General features: G+C 43.3%; 1 protein-coding gene across 5 annotated transcripts in view; it reads left to right on the forward strand.

The window, feature by feature from the left end:
• GPD2 (glycerol-3-phosphate dehydrogenase 2) overlaps nt 1-24,494 on the forward strand; it is a 302,607-nt gene that overhangs the window by 44,506 nt on the left and 233,607 nt on the right. For 4 of the 5 annotated variants that reach the window (XR_008847310.1, XM_056536600.1, XM_056536602.1 and 1 more), the window contains exons 2-4: nt 5,183-5,290; nt 19,741-19,915; nt 23,034-23,158. Coding sequence is in view for 4 of the 5 variants with exons in the window: in XM_056536600.1 (XP_056392575.1) it covers nt 5,192-5,290; nt 19,741-19,915; nt 23,034-23,158 (399 nt within the window). In the remaining variant the exon portion in view is untranslated. Of the gene's footprint in view, nt 1-4,741; nt 4,892-5,182; nt 5,291-19,740; nt 19,916-23,033; nt 23,159-24,494 lie in introns of those variants that run through there. The other variant, XM_056536601.1, reaches the window with a different exon arrangement.

The following is a 24,494-nucleotide window of genomic DNA, read 5'->3' on the forward strand; positions in this document are numbered from 1 at the left end:
GACACGTGTCTCGGGAACTGCCCAGTTTAGAAGCAAATCCCCATAGTAAACCTCTTCTAAACTGGGCGGTTCCCGAGACAGGTGTCATCAGAGAGCACTTAGACAGAAAAGAACAACCTTAACTTCAGAAGCTCATAAGTAGGGCGCTTTAAATCAATGAACTGCAGTGGCTTTTGCGGTGCCATAGGCCGCCGCCGCCGCCGCCACCCGCTTCTCTCCCCCTGCCTGTCCGGGGATCCTGAGACCTATCACTGCCACCGCTCCCCCCGCTGCACCGCGACCGCCCCTGCGACCGCCCCCCCGACCCGCCGCACCCGACCCCCCGCACCGCATCGGCCCCATTGCCTCCCCCATCCCCGGTTTTATACTTACCTGTTCCCGGGGTCCACTCCACATCTGGCTCCGGTGGCGTCCTCCTGAACTGTCACTGTGCGCACTGACGGTGACGTCACGTGACGTCACTCGTCATTGCGCACAGCGTAACGAAGGACGCAGCAGGAGCAAGAAGTAGCGTGGGCTCCGGGAACAGGTAATTATAAAACCGGGGATAGGGGAGGCAATGGGGCGGTGGGCGATGCGACGCGGTGCAGTGCGTCGGGGGGGGGGGGGGGGGTGGCAGTGCGGGGGCGGGGCATTATTGGCTTATCGGCAAGGTAATTGCCGATACCGATAATGCCCAAAATCGTGATAATCGGCCGATAATATCAGCCATACCGATAATCGGTCGATCCCTACTCATAAGTACTGAAAGGATTAAGATTTTTTTATAGAAGTAATTTTCAAATCTGTTTAACTTTCTGGAGCCAGTTGATTTATAAAATAAAAGTTTTTTCCTGGAATACCCCTTTTATGACCCACAAACTTTGGGTGATAGTGTTATTGGGTGCTTGAGACTGTGTTGCTATGGGAGGAGATGTTAATAAAAAATGACTATCCCCATGAACACTTATACTCCTGTAGCTACAGGAGGTCTCTCAGAATAGCTCTTTAGATTTACAGTTTTCACCGCTATGACGTCTTTATGTTCAGAAATGGACCTGTCTTTTGCCGTATCTGAAGTCTCATACAGTAGCGAGTGGAATATGAGGTTGAGACGTGAGGTTGTTCCATGTTCCAGCGGCGAGCTCCACCACATACATTAATAGCGCAGTGTTGGCTCCGTGTTTGCGCTCGGGCCCAACATGTCATTTGGCTGGAGAACGTGGCTAATAAATCTGCATAATAAATAAAAGCGTTTCGTCCTCGGAGCAGAACCTTGCGTAGATCAACCTGTTGCCCTTGGCAGCGAAAGGCCTCGGCTTCCTTAAAGGGGAAATATTAATAGCAAAGTAAAAACCCAGCGCACTTCTAGAGCAGCTCGCCGTCTGTTTATATGCTTCGTGCCAGGCCGCGAGGTTTTCCTTCACACTTCCTTTTTTCTTTATCACTTCAGTACATCTGAAATGCAGAAAAAAGCTTCTTTGCAAATAGTTTTGTTTCAAAATAATCTTATCTTTTTGTATAAACGGATCCTAAGCAGACCTATGTGACTCCATGGCAACAGACTACAAACAAACCCTGTGTAGTCTGATCCTGCCTTCATACTTCCTTCCATCTGTTCCCAACTTCTTGCTAATACAGGGGTCCCTCAAGTTCCAATATTAATTGGTTCCAGGACGACCATTGTATGTTGAAACCATTGTATGTTGAGACCAGAACTCTATGGAAACCTGGTAATTGGTTCTGAAGCCACCAAAATGTCAACCAAAAATAGGAAAAAAGTGAGAATTTAAGGAAAATAAATATATAACTAATATAGATAAAGCAAGTCCTTACATATAAAAGTAAGAGAGATCTGCTGGGAGCTGTAATCACTGTCTATATAGAGGACAGGAGCTTCTTCAGGGTCCTGTACAGTACACAGTGTCCTAAAAAAGTAACATGGAGCCTCCCTCACCTGGTGTCCAAAGGAGCAGCTAACTCTGGCACAGGTAAAGAGGAGTACAGAACATGTAATACCTCCCAGTACTGTAGGGGGCGCTACCAGACACTAGTCAGTGCATGCACTTCAGTAATACAGGTAAAGAGTAGTACAGAACATGTAATACCTCCCTGTATTGTAGGGGGCGCTACCAGACACCAGTCAGTGCATGCACTTCAGTAATACAGGTAAAGAGTAGTACAGAACATGTAACACCTCCCTGTACTGTAGGGGGCGCTACCAGACACCAGTCAGTGCATACACTTCAGTAATACAGGTAAAGGGTACAGAACATGTAATACCTCCCTGTACTGTAGGGGGCGCTACCAGACACCAGTCAGTGCATGCACTTCAGTAATACAGGTAAAGAGTAGTACAGAACATGTAATACCTCCCTGTACTGTAGGGGGCGCTACCAGACACCAGTCAGTGCATGCACTTCAGTAATACAGGTAAAGAGTAGTACAGAACATGTAATACCTCCCTGTACTGTAGGGGTGCTATCAGACACCAGTCAGTGCATACACTTCAGTAATACAGGTGTTTTACCAGTAAAATGCCCATTCTGATTTGTCAGTTCTTCCAGCCATTGACACGTTTCACAGATCTGGACTTTCTGTTGTATTGTATGTTGAGTCTGGTTTCAAGTTACAATGATCCAGTAAAGACCATTGTATGTTGTAACTATTGTATGTTGAGGCCATTGTAAGTTGAGGGATCACTGTATAGCAAGCGTATATTTGTAGATACAGTTAGAAGGGAATATGACTGCAGGGTCGGACTACGCAGGATTTGTTTGTAGACTGTTACTATGGAGGCGCATAAAAGGTCCTAGGCGGACCTACAGTATAGGTCTTTATTTTTTTTAACCACTTCATTGCATCGAAAGTACAACATAATGCTATTTTGCAAATAGGTTTGATTAAAAATAAACCTATAATTTAGTAGAAAGAGATCCTGTGCAGACCTATGTGTCTCCGTGGTAGCAGAAGAAACGCACCCCCTGTGTAGTCTGATTCTCCAGTCATATCCTCTTTCGTCTGGCCCATAACTTTTAATACTATATCAAATGCACATTTAGCGTAGATAAGGAGTATGATTGGAAAATCGGACTACGCAGTGTCTGGTTGTAGTGTATTAGGGTGGGTTCACACCACGTTTTTCAAGTATGCTTCCCGTATACGTTTTCATTATTGAAAACTCATGGAACCGTATCGAAAACCGTAAACATAGACAAGTAATTAAAAACCGTATGCATCCGGTTGTGTACGGTTTTCTCCTGTACTCAAAACTGTGGTTGACCACGGTTTTGTCTCCGGTTTAAAAACCGTACTGCAACCGCATACGTTTTTTTTTTAACATGGATGGCAATGGGAAATGCACATGTATACGGTTCCATGCAGGAAACCGTATACGGTTTTTACTTTGCACATTTGCATCCTAAAGTCCCCACCCAAGACCTTTCCCATTAAATATGGACAAAATGTTAAAAAACTTATGTCTTTTAAAAATTTTTTTTTTTAGAAAAACGGGACAGAACTGTATGCACTTTTAAAATGTATATGGTTTAAAAACGCATACGGTTTACTTTTTCCCATACTGTTCCATCCGTTTTTTTTGCCATACGGTTTTCTTTAGAAAAAACGGATTGAAAACAGTATGGCAAAAACGTGATGTGAACCCAGCCTTAGCCAAGAAAATGTGTAGGTCTGTCTATGAGCTGTAATTAGAGATGAGCGAACTAACAGTAAATTCGATTCGTCACGAACTTCTCGGCTCGGCAGTTGAGGTCTCATCCTTCGTAAATTAGTTCAGCCTTCAGGTGCTCCGGTGGGCTGGAAAAGGTGGATACATTCCTAGGAAAGAGTCTCCTAGGACTGTATCCACCTTTTCCAGCCCACGGGAGCACCGGAAAGCTGAACTAATTTATGCAGGAAAAGTCATCAACTGCCGAGCCGAGAAGTTTGTGACGAATCGAATTTATTGTAAGTTCGCTCATCTCTAGCTGTAATGAGCCTCCATGGTAACATACTACAAGCCCTATATCAGTGGTCTTCAACCTGCGGACCTACAGATGTTGCAAAACTACAACTCCCAGCATGCCCGGACAGCCAACGGCTGTCCGGGCATGCTGGGAGTTGTAGTTTTGCAACATCTGGAGGTCCGCAGGTTGGAGACCACTGCCTTATATAGTCTGATCCTTCTATGTTCCTCTACGTTTTTTCTAGTATATCCAGTGTACAAGAAGTAGAGAACAAATAGAAGGTATTGGGGGAGATTCATCAAAACCCGTCCAGAGGAAAAGTTTCCCCGGTTGCCCATAGCAACCAATCAGATCGCTTCTTTAATGTTTCAGAGGCCTTGTTAAAAATGAAAGAAGAAATCTGATTGGTTGCTATGGGCAACTACTCAACTGAGTCAGACTACACAATGTTTGTTTGTAGTTTGTTACCATGGAGATACATAGGTTTGCAATATAAGTATAATGCTGCATTCACACCTCAGATCCGGCTGGGGGAGGGGCAAACCGGGCGCTCCCGTACCCTAGATCAGCCCGTGACGCAATTTACTTTAATGAGCCGACCAGAGTCAAACGGTGACTCCGGTCGGCTCAGTTTTGACCCGTATGCGGTTTCCTGACCAGACCTAAAACCGTAGTATACTACGGTTTTAGGTCCGGTCCAAAACCGGATACGGGTCAAAACTGAGCCGACCGGAGTCACCGTTTGACTCTGGTCGGCTCATTAAAGTAAATTGCGTCAAGGGCTGATCTGGGGTACGGGAGCGCCCGGTTTGCCCCTCCCCCAGCCGGATCTGGCACCCGTATGTAAAAAAAACGAGGTGTGAATGCAGCCTAAGTGATTTTAATCTGTCATGATTTGCAGTGAAGGAGATAGGATCAGGCGCAATTACGTTAAAGAGACACTCCGGGTAAAGCTGGATATTCAGTTTTGCACTCCCTGTGTCCCCCCCATGGCATTCAACAGTGTTTCCTAAACAGGATAATTCCAGCTGTTGTAAAACTACAACACCCAGCATGCCCGGACAGCCTTTGGCTGTCCGGGCATGCTGGGTGTTGTAGTTTTATAACAGCTGGAGGCACCCTGGTTCCCAGCCAGATGAGAGATCAGTACATTTTAGTGGGTTCCCCTGTGTTTGCCCTTCATATGCCTTTGTATGTATTTACCTCAACCTGATCTTGTGCTGTTTTTCGTTTTTTAGTGAAAAGAAATGGCTTTCCGGAAGGTACTTCAGGGGACAGTCCTCCTCGGAGGTGGTGCTGTGGCGACAGTGTATGGTCTCTCTCATTTGACTGACAAAAGGAAAAAGGTAAAGTCTGAAGCAGAAGTGAGGGACTTAAAGGGGATGTCCAGGTCTAAGGCCCGGAAAATTCTGTAGGTTGCCAGCACTATGCACTGCTAATAGAAATACTTTTCATTCATATGGCGGCAGGGGTATATGTATATAGAAGCGCTGGGGGGGGGGCAGACATATAGCGTTATCTGCCCTCCCCACAGCGCTTCTATATACATATGCCGCTGCAGCGCTATGTATGAAAAGTATTTCTATCAGCAACATCGGGCGGCCGATGCTGCTGCTAGAATGCTTTTCAGATATAGCGCTGCAGCGGCATATGTATATAGAAGTGCTACACTGCGAGGGTACATATACATGCGCTGCGGGGGGTATATATTTATTAACGTGCTGGCGGGAAGTATATTTATTAATGCGCTGGCTGGGGGTATATATTTATAAATGCAGGCGGGGGGTATATATTTATTAATGCGCCAGCGGGGGTCATATCTAATGCCCTGCTGGGGGGCTAGATATATAGGCTATATGTCTGCCCCCCCCCCCTGCAGCGCTATATATCTTGCCCCCACAGCGCTTTTAATATACATATGGCCGCTGCTACTCACAATGTCAATTTTTTAAATCTCCCTCTGAGAGCCCTGATTGGATCCTCCGTACCGGCCATTCAGGGCACTCTGCGGGGATTCAAAAATGAAAGTTAAAACACACTGATACATCGCAGGGTTGCAGAACTTGCCGCCCGCTCCCCTGCTTAATAACTTTGGATCGCGTCAGATCTCAGAAGTGAAACCCGATGTGATCAATCCCTCAGCCCCTGTACTACAACCCCCATCATGGAACAGACTCTGTTCCATGATGGGGGTAGTAGTACAAACACTAATGTTGCCTCCCCAGCTGTTTGCAGACTCCCGCAGCCAGGGAATTACTACTCCCATCATGGAAACAAGTCTGTTCCATGATGGGAGTAGTAGTAGTCCCTTAGCACTGCAGGATTCTGCTGATGTCACCTCTTCTGAGCATGCTCAGAAGTAATAACGGATATTATAAACCGGGTGCAAACGGATGACATAAAGGCTCATCCGTCAGCCATAGACATCAATGTTAAAAAGAACGGCCGTTAATTTACCCGTTTCTTGTGACGGAAGAAAAATGAGTGCATGTGCTGTTATTTCTTCCGTCACAACAAACGGCCGTTATGCATGACGGACTATAATACAGGTCATAACGGATAATCAAAAAATCCCATAGACTTTAATGGGATTGTTTAACGGCCGTTTACCAGGGCTTTTCTAACGGACGTTTGTAACGGATGATTTTTTATAGTGTGAAAGCAGCCTTACATTAAGGATAGCCTTATACCTATCCCTATCTTATATGAAGGATAGCCTTATACCTATCCCTATCTTATATGAAGTATAGCCTTATACCTATCTCTATCTTATATGAAGGATAGCCTTATACATATCCCTATCTTATATGAAGGATAACCTTATACATATCCCTATCTTATATGAAGGATAGCCTTATGCCTATCCCTATCTTATATGAAGAATAGCCTTATGCCTATCCCTATGTTATATGAAGGATAGCCTTATGCCTATCCCTATCTTATATGAAGGATAGCCTTATGCCTATCCCTATCTTATATGAAGGATAGCCTTATGCCTATCCCTATCTTATATGAAGGAAAGTCTTATGCCTATCCCTATCTTATATGAAGGATAGCCTTATACCTATCCCTATCTTATATGAAGGATGTCCTTATACCTATCCCAAGCATGCTTAAACACCTTCACTGTATTTGCAGCGACCACTTCTGCAGGAAGTCTATTCCATGCATCCACTACTATCTTAGTAAAGTAATACTTCCTGATATTACTGCAGAAACCTTTCCCCTCTAATGTAACACTATGTCCTGTATGTCTTGTACTCCATTTTATTTTTAAACAAGCCGACTGCCTTCTGATAATTCTCTAAACATACATATACATTGAGTAATAAAAAGATATGTTGGTATTCGCAGTCAGTTTGTTCTTTTTCTCTGAATGGAATTTTAGCTCTTCTTCTATATTTATTTTGAATAACCTCTTTTTGCCGCAACAAATTTTGGCAACAAGGTTTTCATGTTTTTCATCCTCACCCTTCTAAAGCCGCGTTCACATTAACCTAATACAGCCATATTACCACCACAAGTCCCAGCATGACGATTAAGGATGTCCCAATACCAATACTGGTATCGGTATCATCGCCATTACAGGACATTTGCACTATTACTTGTACAAATGTTTCTGATACCCATCCCGGTACCTTCCCTATGCTGCCGACACCTCTTCTAGTTTGCTCAGTTATCCGGAGTGGTGCAGGACCTGCAGCGCGATGATGTCATTTCATTACGTGACAGGTCCTGAACCACTCTGGCTTGCACCACTAAGGTTAGGTTTCTCCCCAGGTTTTTCTGGCATTTTTTGGAATACATCAACTGCAGTTTTTGAGCCAAAGTCAGAAATGCATCCAGTAGGAAGGAGAAGAATAAGTCCTTCCTTTATATTTCTCATTCCCTTTCAATACACTTCTGGATTTGGCCCCAAAACTGCAGTTGCAGTATTCCAAAAAATGCCAGAAAAAAATAAAAAACTGTGTGGAAACCTAGCCGTACAGAAAAAAGAGTGCAAGGGGGAATGCAAGAAGGCAAGGGGAGTGGGATTTTTATTATTTTCTTTTGGAGGGGACTTCTTGGGGAAAACTATGTAAAGGGGGCATCTACCGAATAGGAGGTCACTACCTACCTGACTACTTAACTACTAGGGGCTTTTATCCAAAAAGGGAGGGTTCCCTACCTACTTACCTACTGGGGATTTCCTACTTGCCTATGTTCTACCTAAAATGGGCAGATTCCCTACCTACTGAGGGCTTCTACCTAATGGGGGCATTTCCTATCTACATATCTTCTGGGGGGATATTTCCTACCTACTGCCTTTGTCTGTCTGGGTATGTTTGGACTTGTAGATTTGCAACAGCTGCAGGCATGTGGGTTAGGAAACACTGCCCTAAATGATGTGGTTTTGATTAGTCATGGCATTTTACTTTTGTTTAAAAAAAAAAATCTTAATCCTTCAAGTATTTATGAGCTGTTGTATGCTCGAGAGGAAGTTGTGCTCTCTGCTGCCATCTCTGTCCATGTCAGCAACTGCCCAGAGCAGGAGAAAATCCCCATAGTGAACCTCTCCTGCTCTGGACAGTTCCTGACACTGACAGAGGTGGCAGCAGTGAGCACTGTGGTCAGACTGAAAAGAACTACACAACTTGTGGAGCATACAGCAGCTGATAAGTACTGGAAGACTTAAGATTGTTAAATAGAAGTCATTTACAAATCTATTTACATTTTTTCTTTCCCCTTCCGGAGTACCCCTTTTTAGCATTATTTCTGATCCTGGTGTGTGTCAGCTGTAATACACACCCGGCACCCACCAGCAATAGTTGATCCTGCTTCATAGACTATTATGACATCCATGTACATCAAGAGGTTAAACATGAGCCAAAAACTTTAGATATATATATATATATATATATATATATATATATATATATATATATATATATATACCGTATTTTTCGCCGTATAGACGCACTTTTTCTTCCCCAAAACTGGGGGGAAAAAGTCGGTGCGTCTTATACGGCGAATACACCCCTATCGCGGCGGTCCCTGCGGCCATCAATGGCCGGGACCCGCGGCTAATACAGGACATCACCGATCGCGGTGATGCCCTGTATTAACCCTTCAGATCAAAGCTGACTGCCGCGTCTGAAGGGAAAGTGACACTAACCCGGCTGTTCAGTCGGGCTGTTCGGGACCGCCGCGATTTCACCGCGCGGTCCCGAACAGCCCGACTGAATAGCCGGGTTAGTGCTTACAGGACACCGGGGGGGGGGGACCTTACCTGCCTCCTCGGTGTCTTCTCCGTTCAGGGATCCCCTGCATGGCCGGCGCTCTCCTTCCCCGTCATCACGTCATCGTGTACGTACGTCAGCGTGCGTAACGACGTAATGGCGGCGACGGAGAGCGAGGAAACCCGGCCGGCAGCAGAGACGTTCCAAAGCGACGGGGACACGGCGACAGCGATGGAGCGACATCCAGGGCAGTGGTGACGGGTCCGGAGCGGCGGGGACATGTGAGTATTACCTCCTATGCAGTGGTCTTCAATCTGCGGACCTCCATATGTTGCAAAACTACAACTCCCAGCATGCCCGGACAGCCAACGGCTGTCCGGGCATGCTGGGAGTTGTAGTTTTGCAACATCTGGAGGTCCGCAGGTTGAAGACCACTATTGGGTTCAAAATCTTAATTTTTTTAGATTTTGCCCCTAAAAATTGGGTGCGTCTTATACGCCGGTACGTCCTATAGGACGAAAAATCCGGTATATAATTTTTAATTTTATAAAGCGACAAAAATAATCCAAGCAAAAAAGGCACAAGGCACGCCGCTCTATTCTGAGACCAGAGCCTTTCCCGCCTTGTGTGATGTTCCTTTAATTAAAGTGAAATCGGCGGCGGCGGCTTTGAATGTAGGCGGCATTGACCGGCTGAGCGCGTCTTTCTAATTGCCTGTTATTGATTGGGCAAGCTCTTTGATGCGCCATTGTATTCTCCCTTTTCTTATTAATTGTATTGATCTAAATAATTGTGAGGAAGGGAAATACACTTATTTCATCACAGGAAGTGCCACTCGGATTATAATATCAAGAATAGGGGGCTATAATGAAGTAGTTTGTTTTAATCAGATGACAGAAGTTGCGCGGGGGGGTGGGGGGGTGGAGAAAGGGGGGCGAAGAAAGTCATACTGGGATTTACTCCGACTAATGCTGCGATAAGTGGTTTTACTATTGCGGATGATTAAGTTCTTTTAATTAGGTGTTCTAATTGGCTAATCTGCCATGTTGGTTCATCAGTGAAAGATTTTTTCTTTTTTTTTTGTTGAGTTTTACAAGGTGCTTAAATGTGGATAAGAAGGGAAAAAAAAAAAAAAAAAAGAAAAAAAAAATGAAGCACTTCAATTATTTCTTATTCCTGAATGTATTCTTAGCAATTATGTTTTCGTATGTGGTTGAAATCAGGTCCTTGTGCAGATCTTCAAAGAACCTTTCAAGCATGCTCGGTTTTGTTGTCACTTCTTAGCGCGCCGATGAAAATCCCTCTGTATAAGTGATTTAATCTGTCGTGATTCGCAGTGAAGGAGATAGGATCAGGCGCAATTACGTTAAGGAGACACTCCGGGTAAAGCTGGATATTCAGTTTTGCGCTTCCTGTATTTTCTTACCTGTGTCCCCCATGGGATTCTACAGCGTTTCCTAACCAGGGTAGCTTCAGCTGTTGCAAAACTACAACACCCAGCATGCTGGGAGTTGTTGTTTTGCAACAGCTGGAGGTACACTGGTTAGGAAACACTGCACTAGATGCTGTGGTTTTGATTCAATGTGGCATCTAGGAGGTTAAACTGCCAGGTTTGGCATTATCTCTGTTCCTGGTGGGTGTCAGCTGTAAGAAACAGCCAACGCCCACCAACAATAGTAATGTAAGGTTTAAGATTTTTAAATAGAAATAATTTACAAATGTGCATGACTTTCTGGCGCCAGTTAAACTGAAAGGTTTAGCGCTCTCTCTGATCCCAGTGGGTGTCAGCTGTAATAAAACACCGGCATCCACCAACTACAGTGAATCCTGAACCATGGTCCGTTCCTGATGTTATGACTTACATGTTCGTCAAGGAGTTAAACGTGAGACAAAAACCTTAGATAGGGAGGGAGTCATAGTCTTGCAACAGTTGGAGGCACCCTGTTGGGGAAACACTGCCCAAGAATCTGTGATACTTGATTGGCCGTCGCATCTAGGAAGTTAAACTGCCTGGTTTTGCGTTGTCTCTAAACCCGGTGGGTGTCAGCTGTCATACAAAACCGGCACCCACCAACAATAGTTGATCCTGCTCCATAGTAAACTATTTACTATATGGTTAACAATGAAGAACGTGGACACGAAACGACTGATAGGGGACGTGGACTCGAAACTACTGATAGGGGACGTGGACACGAAATGACTGATAGGGGACTTCCTAAAACTTCTCATAGCTTGTAATAAACATACATAGCTTTAATACCACACCCGGCACTATTCTATAGGAGGATGTTAACTTATGGCTTCCCCCCCTCCTCCTGCCAACCTTAACTGGCAGGACGTGCAAGTCACGGTAGTTGCTTAAAGGGGTTCTCCGGTGGAATTTTTTTTTTCTCAAATCAACTGGTGCCAGAAAGTTATACAGATTTGTAAACTACTTCTACTAAAAAATCTTAATCCTTCCAGTACTTATAAGCTGCTGTATGCTCCAAAGGAAATTGTGTAGCTCTTTTTAGTCTGACCATAGTGCTCTCTGCTGCCACCTCTGTCTGTGTCCGGAACTGTCCGTATCAGGAGACGTTTGCTATGGGGATTTGCTACTGCTTTGGACAGTTTTTGACATGGACAGAGGTGGCAGCAGAGAGCACTGTGGTCAGACTGGAAAGAACTACACAACTTCCTCTTTAGCATACAGCAGCTGATAAGTACTGGAAGGATTCATATTTTTTTTATGGAAGTAATTTACAAATCTGTTTAACTTTCTGGCACCAGTTGATATAAAAAAAAAGTTCTCCGGAGTTTTCCACCGGAGTACCCCTTTAAGATTATGTTCACACACAGCGCATCAGCAGCGAATTTCATGTTTCGGATGCACCCGCCGCCGCCAGAGCGATTGCAGAGCGAGCTCCCAGCTTGCTCTGTAGTCGCTCTACAATTACCGGCGGCGGGTGCATCCGCAGCGTGAAATACGCTGCGGATGTGCTGTGTGTGACCCTTCCCTAACAGTTCACCAATCTTCTCCTTTTATTTTTTTCTTACAACGATGCTTTGCTTTTTTGCTTAACCCGTACACCAATGAGTAATGTTAATCGCATTTAATATTTTCGATTAAGCGTGATTTACGCGCTGCTCTTTTTTTTTTTTTTATTCGGGTGCTTAGACTGAAAAAATTTTTACGACGCAAAAATAATTTACATATTAAAACGGAATGAATAAAAACAGAGTTCTCGAATAAAGTAGGGACCCGCCTCAATGCTAATAAATAAATTTCAATGAAATAGCTACATATATTAACTCTTCCATTAGTGGAAGGGGGGGGGGGGTTCATTTTGGCGCCGCCGAGAACGAAAGCAGTTGGTGTTTAAGAGAGTAATTTGCATGAAATTCACCGCTACACTCAAATTAATACTGGTGGTGATTACAGGACAACCTGCTTGTTAATTGCCTGTAGTCTTTAAATATGCACCTCTCTCCGAAATAGACACTAATTATTAGATCTTGTTTGCCGTTACACCATAAGTTGCAAATGTCTAGGAAGGCTGGGAAAAAATTTGCAATTCTAATGCGGGCCCGAGCGCGAGAAGGGGGGGGGGGGGGATTTGGAGGAAAATTGATCTAATCATTTAAAATGAGGGTTTGCATGCAAAATGAATAAAAATGTTTCCCTGAGATTAGGAAATCTTTAATGTGGGGTTATCAAACATTTGCTTTCATAAGTTCACTTTTGTAGATTTTAGGCTTTCGATGGGTGAAACGGCGAATTCATTAGACGTAATTTGTGCCGGTAAGGAAAATAAAAAAAAATCTAAAAAAAAAATAAAATAATAAAATAAAATAATAATAATGGAAAAAAGGAAAAATAAGAATCTTAAAATAAATAAACTGGGGAAATACATTTTTATCTACATATATTTATTTTTGTGAGTTTTTTTAACCTTGCATCAAAAGCACATACAGCTGTCATTGCGTTAAACTTCTGCTTGAGCAGATAGCTGCCCGGTATGAGTGCCAATTGTTTATCTGAAAATCGGCACTTAAAGAAAGTACCCTTTAGATCAGTGGTCTCCAAACTGTGGACTTCTAGATGTTGCAGAACTACAACTTCCAGCATGCCCAGACAGCATGCCACTGTTGGGTCATGCTGGAAGTTGTAGTTATACAACATCTAGTGGTTCACAGTCTGAAGACCACTGCTTTAGATTCATGCTTTAAAAAAAAAAAAAAAAAAAAAAAATTTAGAACTTTACAACTCCATTTTGCTTTTCCCGATTTTTGCTATAGTTAAATTTGAAGCATGGAATTGTATTCCTGCAGAAGTGGTAGGTGCAAATACAGTGAAGGAGATTAAAGGGGTACACCCCTAAACTGTTCCAAACGCTGGAGCCGGCGCCTAGAGCTCGCGTCATAGCCCTGTCCCCTCATGACGTCACCCCCCCCCCCCCCGCACCCTCAATGCAAGTCTATAGGAATAGACATAAGGCTATCGTTCATATAAGATAGGGAAAGGCATAAGGCTATCCTTCATGTACAGTGGGGATCAGAAGTTTGGGCACCCCAGGTAAAAAATTGTATTAATGTGAAGAAGCCAAGGAAAGATGGAAAAAATCTCCAAAAGGCATCAAATTACAGATTAGACATTCTTATAATATGTCAACAAAAGTTAGATTTTATCTCCATCATTTACACTTTCAAAATAACAGAAAACAAAAAAAATAGCATCTGCAAAAGTTTGGGCACCCTGCAGAGTTAATATCTTGTACTGCCCCTTTTGGCAAGTATCACAGCTTGTAAACGCTTTTTGTAGCCAGCCAAGAGTATTCAATTCTTGTTTGAGGTATCTTTGCCCATTCTTCCTTATAAAAGTCTTCCAGTTCTTTGAGATTTCTGGGCTGTCTGTCACACACTGCTCTTTTAAGGTCTATCCATAGATTTTCAATTATGTTGAGCTTAGGAGATTGTGAAGGCCATGGCAAAACCTTCAGTTTACGCCTCTTGATGTAATCCCCCGTGGATTTCGAGGTGTTTTTAGGATCATTATCCATTTGTAGAAGCCATCCTTTCTTTAACTTCAGCTTTTTCACAGATGGCATCAAGTTAGCATCCAAAATTTGCTGAAATTTTATTGAATCCATTTTTCCTTCTACTCGTGAGATGTTCCCTGTGCCACTGGCTGCAATACAACCCCAAAGCATGATTGATCCACCCCCATGCTTAACAGTTGGACAGAGGTTCTTTTCATTAAATTCTGTTCCCCTTCTTCTCCAAACGTACCTTTGCTCCTTCCGGCCAAAAAGTTCAATTTTAACCTCATCGGTCCACAGAACTTGTTTCCAAAATGCATCAGGCTTGTCTATTTGTTCATTTGCAAAGTTGAAATGCAGATTTTTGTGGAGAGGACGTAGAAGAGGTTTTCGTCTGAGGACTCTTCCATGAAGACCATATTTGTACAAGTATCTCTTTATAGTGGAATAGTGTACCACAACTCCAGTGTCTGCCAGATCTTTCTGGAGGGATTGTGCAGTCAAACATAGGTTTGGAATTGTTTTTCTCACAATCCTGCGAGCTGTTCTGTCTGATATTTTCTTGGTCTTCCAGATCTTGCTTTAACTTCCACTGTTCCTGATGACTGCCGTTTCTTAATTACATTCCGAACAGAGGATATTGACATCTGAAAACATTTTGCTATCTTCTTATAGCCTTCTCCAGCTTTGTGAGCGTCAACTATTTTCAGTTTCAGATTTCTAGACAACTGCTTAGAAGAACCCATGGTGCTGATTGTTGGGGCAAGGTCAGATGAGTCTGGGGATTTAAAACCTTTGAGATTGACATCACCTGGTCTTTCCAGATGATGATGATTAAGAACAATCCATGACACTGGCAGGTCTCAGCTTTGCAAAGGGGGCAGTGCATGCTATAAATTCTGCAAGGTGCCCAAACTTTTGCAGATACCATTTTTTTGTTTTCTGTAATTTTGAAAGTGTAAATGATGGAAATAAAATCTAACTTTTGTTGACATATTATAAGAATGCCTAATCTGTAATTTGATGCCTCTGGAGATGTTTCCATCTTTCCTTGGCTTCTTTATGCACATTAATAATTTTTTTTTACCTGGGGTGCCCAAACTTTTGATCCCCACTGTAAGATAGGGGTAGGCATAAGGCTATCCTTCATATAAGATAGGGATAGGTATAAGGATATCCTTCATATAATATAGGGATAGGTATAAGGCTATCCTTCATATAAGATAGGGATAGGCATAAGGCTATCCTTCATATAAGATAGGGATAGACATAAGGCTATCCTCCATATAAGATAGGGATAGGCATAAGGCTATCCTTCATATAAGATAGAGATAGGCATAAGGCTATCCTTTATATAAGATAGGGATAGGTATAAGGCTATCCTTCATATAAGATAGGGATAGGGATAGGCATAAGGCTATCCTTCATATAAGATAGGGATTGGCATAAGGCTATCCTTCATATAAGATAGAGATAGGCATAAGGCTATCCTTCATATAAGATAGGGATAGTGTGGCCTCACTATGCACGTCTCCGCCCCCTCCTTCAGTATGCTGTCTGCTCACATCTCCCCTAATATTAGCAAAACTTCAACTCCCAGCTTGTCCTCACTGACAGTAGCGGGACACAAGCTGACAGTGGGAGGATTTTTCCTCCAGCTCTTAGCCCTGCCATTGACTGTCTGGGCATGCTGGGAGTTATAGTTTTGCAACAGCTTGAGGCACACTGATAGGGAAACATTGATGTATGGGGTGTATAGTGTGTATATGTATTGTATGTGATGTGGGACATCACATACAGTACTGTATAGTTCTTTAAATACCTTCAGGGGGGACAGAATGTCCTCTATTACGATCCTGCCGACTACAGCTCTATAGGAAAGGAAGGGGAGGGCAGCCAGCAGCTCATTGGATGCCTGCAGCAAGATGCTGCAGGCTATTGGCTATGGCTGCACTTGGGGGGGGGGGGGGGGGCTTACACGGAGCTCACAGTGGAAGCCTGCGTGAGTTAGCAGGACAGCATGTGAGTAACAGGAGGCAGAACGGGGCACACGGGGCACATTAAACAACTATCTGTCAGTTGCTGAAGTTGTCAGCGCTGTCAGATAGCTGTTTGTACAATGGCCCCAACACACAGCAGCATCATATGTCGAAGCTGCCTTCAACATACGATGGGCTCTGAGAGGCCATCATATGTTGAAATGATCATATGTCGAGGCCATCATAAGTCGGGGGGTCACTGTATATATATATATATATATATATATATATATATATATATATATATATATATAATAAACTGTATGTTTTTTTTATTTTATTTTTTTACTATTACTCTTTCTATCAGGGTTTCGTCATTCCTTCAGTTATTATTATATCTTTCTGTTTATATTTCCTCTTCCATTTTTTTGTGACTATTATGGATCAGACAGTTAGGGGTCATTTTAGGCTCAAGCTGAGGTGGGGCGCTTGTGTCATGTCATCTGTCAAACAGAGGGCAAGGGATACTAGGTGCAGGTGACTGAAAGTCTTCATACTTGCCTTAGCGTCATGGGTAGAGGAGGCTGGAGGGGTCAGAGTCATTGCACTTTTAAAGATACACTATATCCTAAATAGATCCACAGTGAACATAATGTATAGTTAACCCTCTAATGTCCATTTCTATAGTAATGCCATCCAAAAATACTACAAATGCCAATAAAAAATGGTAAAAAAAAGGTCCACCCAAAATTGCCCGTATATTAATAAATCACAAGATATTTTCCATCTTATAAAATTGCACTTGCCTGATATTAGGGCTGAAACTAAATTCTTAAACCTTTACTATCATTGAAAAAACTTTTGATATGTTGCCCCGACATGTCAAATGTTTTGATCACATCAGGTGTCACTTCTGATACCAACTGCGATCGCTAGTTAAAAGCCGGAGAAGCAGAGGGCATCTCTCTTCACTCCCCGACTGGCCAGCAGAAGCGACCTTTTTACTGCATAGACTTATATAGTGAAAAGGTCAGATTTGATTGACAACTGGGTAGTGAAGTGTGTGTGGTACTAGAAATTTGGTGATCAGTACTATAAGCGACATGTGATAATTTGTGTGTCCTTGCCGAGACATTTTAATCGTATCAACCCACATGATAAAGAGAACATGTAATTTTTTTATGTAAAGTGCACAAAGTAAATACAAAACCTCCAAAAGTAAAAAATTGCTGTTTTCTTTTCAATTTCCCTTTGCAAAAATTTAATATTATTGGTTATGTTACATATGTTATATGGTAAACTGAAAGGTTTCATTACAAAGTACAATTGGTTGTGCAAAAAACAAGCCCCCATATGGATCTGTGGATGGAAAAATGAAAACTATGGCTCTTAAAAGGCGAGAAAGAAAAAACAAAATCATAAAAAAGGGATTTTTCCTTAAATGGGTACTCCTGTGGCAAACTTTTATTTATTTTTTTTATTTTTTTTTTATATCAACTGGTGCCAGAAAGTTAAACAGATTTGTAAATCACTTCTATAAAAAAAAATCTTAATCCTTCCAGTACTTATTAGGGGCTGTATACTAAAGAGAAATCCAAAAAAGAAATGCATTTCCTCTGATGTCATGACTACAGTGCTCTCTGCTGACCTCTGCTGTCCATTTTAGGAACTGTCCAGAGCAGGAGAAAATCCCCATAGCAAACATATGCTGCTCTGGACATTTCCTAAAATGGACAGCAGAGGTCAGCAGAGAGCACTGTGGTCAGGACTTCAGAGGAAATGCATTTCTTTTTTAATAGAAGGGATTTACAAATCTGTTTAACTTTCTGGCACCGGTTGATTAAAAAAAAAAAAAGTTTTCCATGGGAGTACCCCTTTAAGGGGTTAATCTATTTACTGATTACTGTAGTTTTGTAGGAATTTGGAGGTGGTAGAGACTCTTTATAGTTCAAAGGGGTTTTTACTGCATTAGAAATTTACAAAGTAGCCCGCCTCCAGAAGGAAAAGAGCTTGCTCTCCACTGCCACCTATTGGAATTAGCATCTTTTCAAGCCAATTCTCGATCTTTAAAGGAAAACTATCATCTGTTCACCCACACTAAACCCAATACACTGGGTTATAATGTGGGTGAACAGGAGACCGATGAGGGTTTAATGGGTTAAATACGTACCTGCAGCCCCGAGATCTGTCCCTCCGAAAATCTTCATCTATTTTCAGTGAATTGCGCGCTGGAGGCGGACCCGGCAGCTCAATTTTAATATACATTGTTGCGGGTCACTTGAGTGCTCACAATCGGCGCAGCACTCACATGACCTGCGACAATGAATATTCATATTGATCCGGCGGGTCTGCCTCCAGTGCGCAATTCACTGAAGATGGAACCCCTCATCGTTCTCTTGTTCACCCACACTATAACCCAGTGTATTGGGTTTAGTGTGGGTGAACTGATGACCGTTTTCCTTTAATGAGCCTTGAAACATGACTGAGGATTGTTAGCCAGTTAGAATCTCTTTGAATCCCTTGTCATGTATCATGGACCTTCCAAGAGGAGAGGACACCACTTTTTAGGAGAATTTTCTCTACCCCATCTGCCTTGTCATGTATCAAGGCTCTTTAAGGGACGAGCATGCTTTCGTTTTTTCACAGAAAGGCTACTTTGCATACTTTTTTCCCTGAGGCATTACATAGACTCTGTAGCCCATTTGGCAACCACCTCAAAGAAACAATACACTCTCAGTGACAGGATTGGAAAAACATATCTACCTTTAAAATGCTGCCACAACTGTCCCCAGGTTATGGGTGGTATTGAAGCTCAGTCTCCTTTACTTCAGTACAGTTTGGGTCTATTCACACGGTAGAATTCCCGCATGCGGATTCCGCCTCAAATTAAAGCCCAATAGAGGCTGGGATTCTGCACTCCCATTTACACTTCTGAATTTCCTGGTGCGGATTCCGCACCAATTCCGCACAAGCCAGAAACCACCCCAAAAAAAATGCGGAAGCGGAATTGGTGCGGATGTGCGGAAATTCTGCCCTTTGAATAGACCCTTACAGTACCAGACACAACCCATGGATAGGTGCTGCACTATTTCTGGAATAAAGCAGTCATGTTTTTCTTATCCTGTACAACCCTTTTAAGGTTCTTAAAGGGTTACTCCGCTCCCCAGCGTCCGGAACATCCGGAGTTCCGAACGCTGTGTGCGGGCTTCCGTGTTCACGCCCGCCCCCTCGTGACGTCACGGCCTGCCCCCTCAATGAAAGTCTATGCGAAGGGGGTGCGACGACCATCACGCCCCCTTCCATAGACTTGCATTGAGGGGGTGGGACGTGACGTCACATGACGGGGCGTGACGTCACGAGGGGGCGGGTGTGAACACGGAAGCCTGCACACAGCGTTCGGAACTCAATGTTCTGGACGCTGGGTAGCGGAGTAACCCTTTTAAAGAAATAAAATAAATACAAACATGTCCTTACGTCCATTGCTAGGGTCTAGAGGTAAACCCAAATGTTAGTTATTTGTACATTTCAGCCATACAGTTGGGATTCCATCATTTCAATGGACATTTTGTTCATCCTCCAGGCGAATCTAACCCATGTACAAGCTGCCGAGCTGGTCAGGAACACCAGTCAGAATAATGAACTGCCCTCCAGGGAGGCTCAACTTCTCACCCTTGAAAACACTAAGGAGTTTGATGTCCTGGTCATCGGTGGAGGAGCCACTGGCTGTGGATGTGCTTTGGATGCTGTCACTAGAGGTATGGTACATACATGAGAATTTATGGAAGCTGGAGCACCTTATACCTTTGGGTATTGGGAAAGTGCAATGAGGAACATTGCTACAGCAAGGGTTTAGGAGCCGGGGTCCTCTGGTTAGGTTTGTAGTGTCCTGCTATCCATCTACAACCTGCTGAAGAATAGAACTTATAGTCATGTTGTAGAACAGTGGTCTCAAACTGTGACCCTCAAAATGTTGCAAAACTTCAACTCCCAGCATGCCCGGACAGCCAACGGCTGTCCGGGCATGCTGGGAGTTGAACTTTTGCAACATCTGGAGGGCAACAGTTTGAGACCACTGCTGAAAAATGTCTCATGTCCGTTAAATCCTGTTTGGGTATAGTGGGTTGAACATGTCTAATGTACTACACTGCTTCACATATGCAGGCACTGAGGTGTTAAAGGGGTACTCCCGTGGAAAACTTATTATTTTTTTTAAATCAACTGGTGCCAGAAAGTTAAACAGATTTGTAAATCACTTCTATTAAAAAATCTTAATCCTTCCAGTACTTTTTAGGGGCTGTATACTAAAGAGAAATACAAACAAAGAAATGCATTTCCTGTGATGTCCTGACCACAGTGCTCTCTGGAACTGTCCAGAGCAGCATATGTTTGCTATGGGGATTTTCTCCTGTTCTGGACAGTTCCTAAAATGGACAGCAGAGAGTACTGTGGTCAGGACATCACAGGAAATGCATTTCTTTTTTGGATTTCTCTTTAGTATACAGCCCCTAAAAAGTACTGGAAGGATTAAAACATTTTAATAGAAGTGATTTACAAATCTGTTTAAAAAAAAAAAGGTTTCCACGGGAGTACCCCTTTAAGTCGTGTAAGGGTTAACTTTCTTTGCACTGCCGCTACTGATGGAAAACGTAAACGTATATGAGATTTGGGTCACTTGATGTCTCATACATCTCTCTAAAATGTTCTGAGGAGGAGTCCCCAAGTCTAATCATCTCACCCCAGATTACTCTAAGGTGTTTCTTCGCTCTTCTACTGAGTAGACCAAAAGTAGTGCTAGACCTGGCTCTGCCGGAGACTTCCTAATTCTGTTCAAGTTTTTAACCATCGAGTCAGCTTTCAGTCAGTCATGGTAAACCATGGCTCCATTTAGGAGGTCTATTATGCAAAAACTGTCTCCTGTCCATGCTCAAGGGGCATCTGTTTTACTCCAAAAAAGGAAAAAATTTTTCAAGCCTCAAGAGATAGAAGCTGTACAAGTGCTCTTCTGCTACCAGTGGACTCTTTGGCATCTTCTGGCGGAGTCAGTGTCTTGTGTCTTACAAGTCCCAACATTTTTCGCCTTACGCCCTACGATAAGGAATCATAACGCAGCTAAAATTAGTAAATGTCTACTTAACCTTCACCACAAAGAGCCAAGCTGTAAGGGCCCCTCTCAGTAGTCTTAAGACATCTGTAGTGTAAAACAAGGATAGGGCATAAGTCATAGATTGCGGGGGGTCCGGGCACTGGGACCCCCCGCGATCTCCAGTATGGGGCCCCGGCATTCTGCTGGGAGGGGGCGTGTCCATCCCCAGCATGACTTGGCGGCCGACACGTCCCCCCCCATGTATCCCATAAAGATACATGGAGGGGGCGTTTTAGCCACCGCGCCATGCGGGGACATAACGCTCCCTTCCGGCAGAATGCCGGGGCCCCGTACAGGAGATTGCGGGGGGTCCCAGTGCCCGGACCTCCCGTGATCTATAACTTATCCCCAATCCTTCAGGGTAAAAGTTATTTTACACTACAGATGTCCTTTAACCAGAATGTGTATATTCTATAGCGACACCTACATTTCTCATACACTGAAGCCCATACACTCTACCTTAAAAGGGTATTTCCCCCCCCCCAGGCATCTTGTCCCCTGTCTAATTGTCTGATCGTGGAAGGGCCAGCCACTGGGACTCCCACAATCTCCTGATTGCCACACCAGTAATCCATGCCGGATTACTGGCGACCAGAGCTCGAAGCTGTGGCCGATACGCCCCCTCCATATATCTCTATGGCATTTAAGGAGATACCCCAATGCTGTATCTCCATCTCTCCCATAGACTTGAATGGAGGGGGCGTAATGACCACGGGCACCTGAAGCCTAGCACATCTGCCGTTCTCAAGGGTTCAGAACGCCGGGGTGCTGGGCCTGATATTACGGGGGTCCGAGCTGTCTGTGTCTGTATTTCTTATATTGATGTTCACAGAAGATTTTAAGATGGTTCCTGCTTTCAATTTCAGGCTTGTTTCTGGTTCAAGTCATCTGCACCAGCACCCAGACACCTACACCATAGTGTACGTCTGGATCAAGGACTTCCTTTTCTGTGCAGACCCCTTTACAAAAGTTGCAGAGACCACAGGAGAATATTCAGGGATCAGCCAGACCACAAAGCTACCATGATCTCATAGACCTAGCGAGATGTACCAAGACCCCCAGTTGGCCCTGTACTACAACTCCTATTCTCTTTGTTGTATGCAGGGAGTTGTAGTTTGGCATCTGCTGAAGAACCAAAGATTTGGACAACTACTTTACAGACATATAGCAACTAGGAAAACAAGGCAGCTGGCACTACCGGAACTAAACCATAGAGAGGAACGGAGAAATACAGCGTGACCTGACCAAATAGTGTGATCCTGTAGCGGTGGTGCTCAGCCAAATGGACAGTAGCGATTCAGCAGGAAGACAAAGGAAAGAGTCAGCACTCACCATTCAGGAAAACTTCTTTATTCACTTGGTGGTGACATCAAGCAGGATACAGGTGGGGGAGCAGGGTGGAGGAGGGGCAACCGGTTGCCCATCCTCCACCCTGTTCCCCCGCCTGTATCCCGATTGATGTCACCGCCAAGTGAATAAAGAAGTTTTCCTTAATGGTGAGTGTCTCCTCTTTCCTTTGTCTTCCTGCTGAAACTTTACGGACATAGTATACCCTCTGGGGTTCATGTACCTCCTTGATAACCTATTGTTTAGAATAGGGAGTAGCAATATAGTGCAGATGAGAGATTTTTATTCCCTAATTTATAAGAATATATTTTTATTGTTTGCCTTTGATCATTTCTAAGAATATATCTTCATTATCTGCCTTTTTATGATGTTTTAAACAACAGGGCTTAAAACTGCTCTTGTGGAGAGAGATGACTTTTCCTCTGGGACCAGCAGCAGAAGCACCAAGCTCATCCACGGCGGGGTCCGCTATCTCCAGAAAGCCATTATGAGGCTGGATATAGAGCAGGTAACTTTGGCGCTGGATGTTGTACAATCACGTATGGGAGATGTCTCATTAACACGATATTGATCCCAGAATCTAATAATTTTCTATGGCCTGTAATAAATAGGTGACTGGGAGCATTGTGCCATTGACATTTATAGATGGTTTCATTTTACTTTGACCAAATAAACCATACAGGAGACCCCAGGCGTGTTAAAAATGCAAATATGCAAAGAAATGTTGTTCTCTGCGCAGATTGATTTTCATGTATATTTGCTTTGAACCTAAGGTATCTAAATATCAGCAAACTTTACAGGTATGAATTATAGTACTTTTACTTCAGTATTAAATGGGCACTGTCGTTTGCAAAAACTTTATTTTATAATATAGATGATAACATTACATGTATATTTGTAATATACATTAGTTAAAAATGTTATATATTTATGGTTGACAAAATACTCTATACTGCTTACCACTAGGGGTCACTCCACTGTTCAGAAAACTGTCTTGTCCCTGCAGCTATTGCCTGTGTGTCTTGGCTGGGACAAAATACAAGAAGATTATGCAGGACAAGCAGGGCTCTGTGGAGGGTCCTGACTTGTCAATCATCCTGCTGTGTGAGCCGGGGCCGTGTCACGGAGCCTCAGTGCACAGAGCAGCCAGTTGTCAACTCTGAGGAATAAGGGAGGAAGTTCCCACATAAGATGTGAGGGCAAGGAAGGGAACATTCCCTCCTTCTCAGGAAACTGCATGCAGTGCGTGCAACACAAACAAAGGACTTAGAAGCCATAAAAGGATGAAAACTAGGATTTAAGCTTACAAACAGATCAGCACCAGTTAGGTCAGGAAAAAGTGCTAGTCTGCCCACTTGTTATACACAGAACTGCTTTGGGCCAGGGTGGACCTAATTAACATGTGGACCGTCACTATGTGTTTTAATTATTCCTTAAAAAAATAGGTGCCCTATTTCTGTGGCAACTTTTTGGTATTTGTGTCTGTTTTAATTTGCAATGCCTTCAATGCCTTCAATCTATTATTGTTTTTTATTTTTTTTGCTAAGAAATAAATTGAAAAAACCTCCAAAAAATTGCATTACAATTGTACTAGCTAAGTAAATTGCTGGAAAATTGACAATTTTTACTGGGATTTCAGCCATTTACAGCAAAACGCATGTGGTAAAAATTGTCTGAAATTAGCACAAAGGCTCTCCTTTTATTAGAAACAGTGCCTTTACTGTAAATTTGCTGTAGCTGGTATTGCAGCACAGCCCAATTATTTTAAAGAAAGGTTGAAATGCAATACCAGACATTGCCATAGGAGGCACTATTTAATACCCATCACAAAAATAGCCTGACAG

The sequence above is a fragment of the Hyla sarda genome, chromosome 8 (assembly GCF_029499605.1).
Source record: "Hyla sarda isolate aHylSar1 chromosome 8, aHylSar1.hap1, whole genome shotgun sequence".
Classification (NCBI taxonomy): Eukaryota; Metazoa; Chordata; class Amphibia; order Anura; family Hylidae; genus Hyla; species Hyla sarda.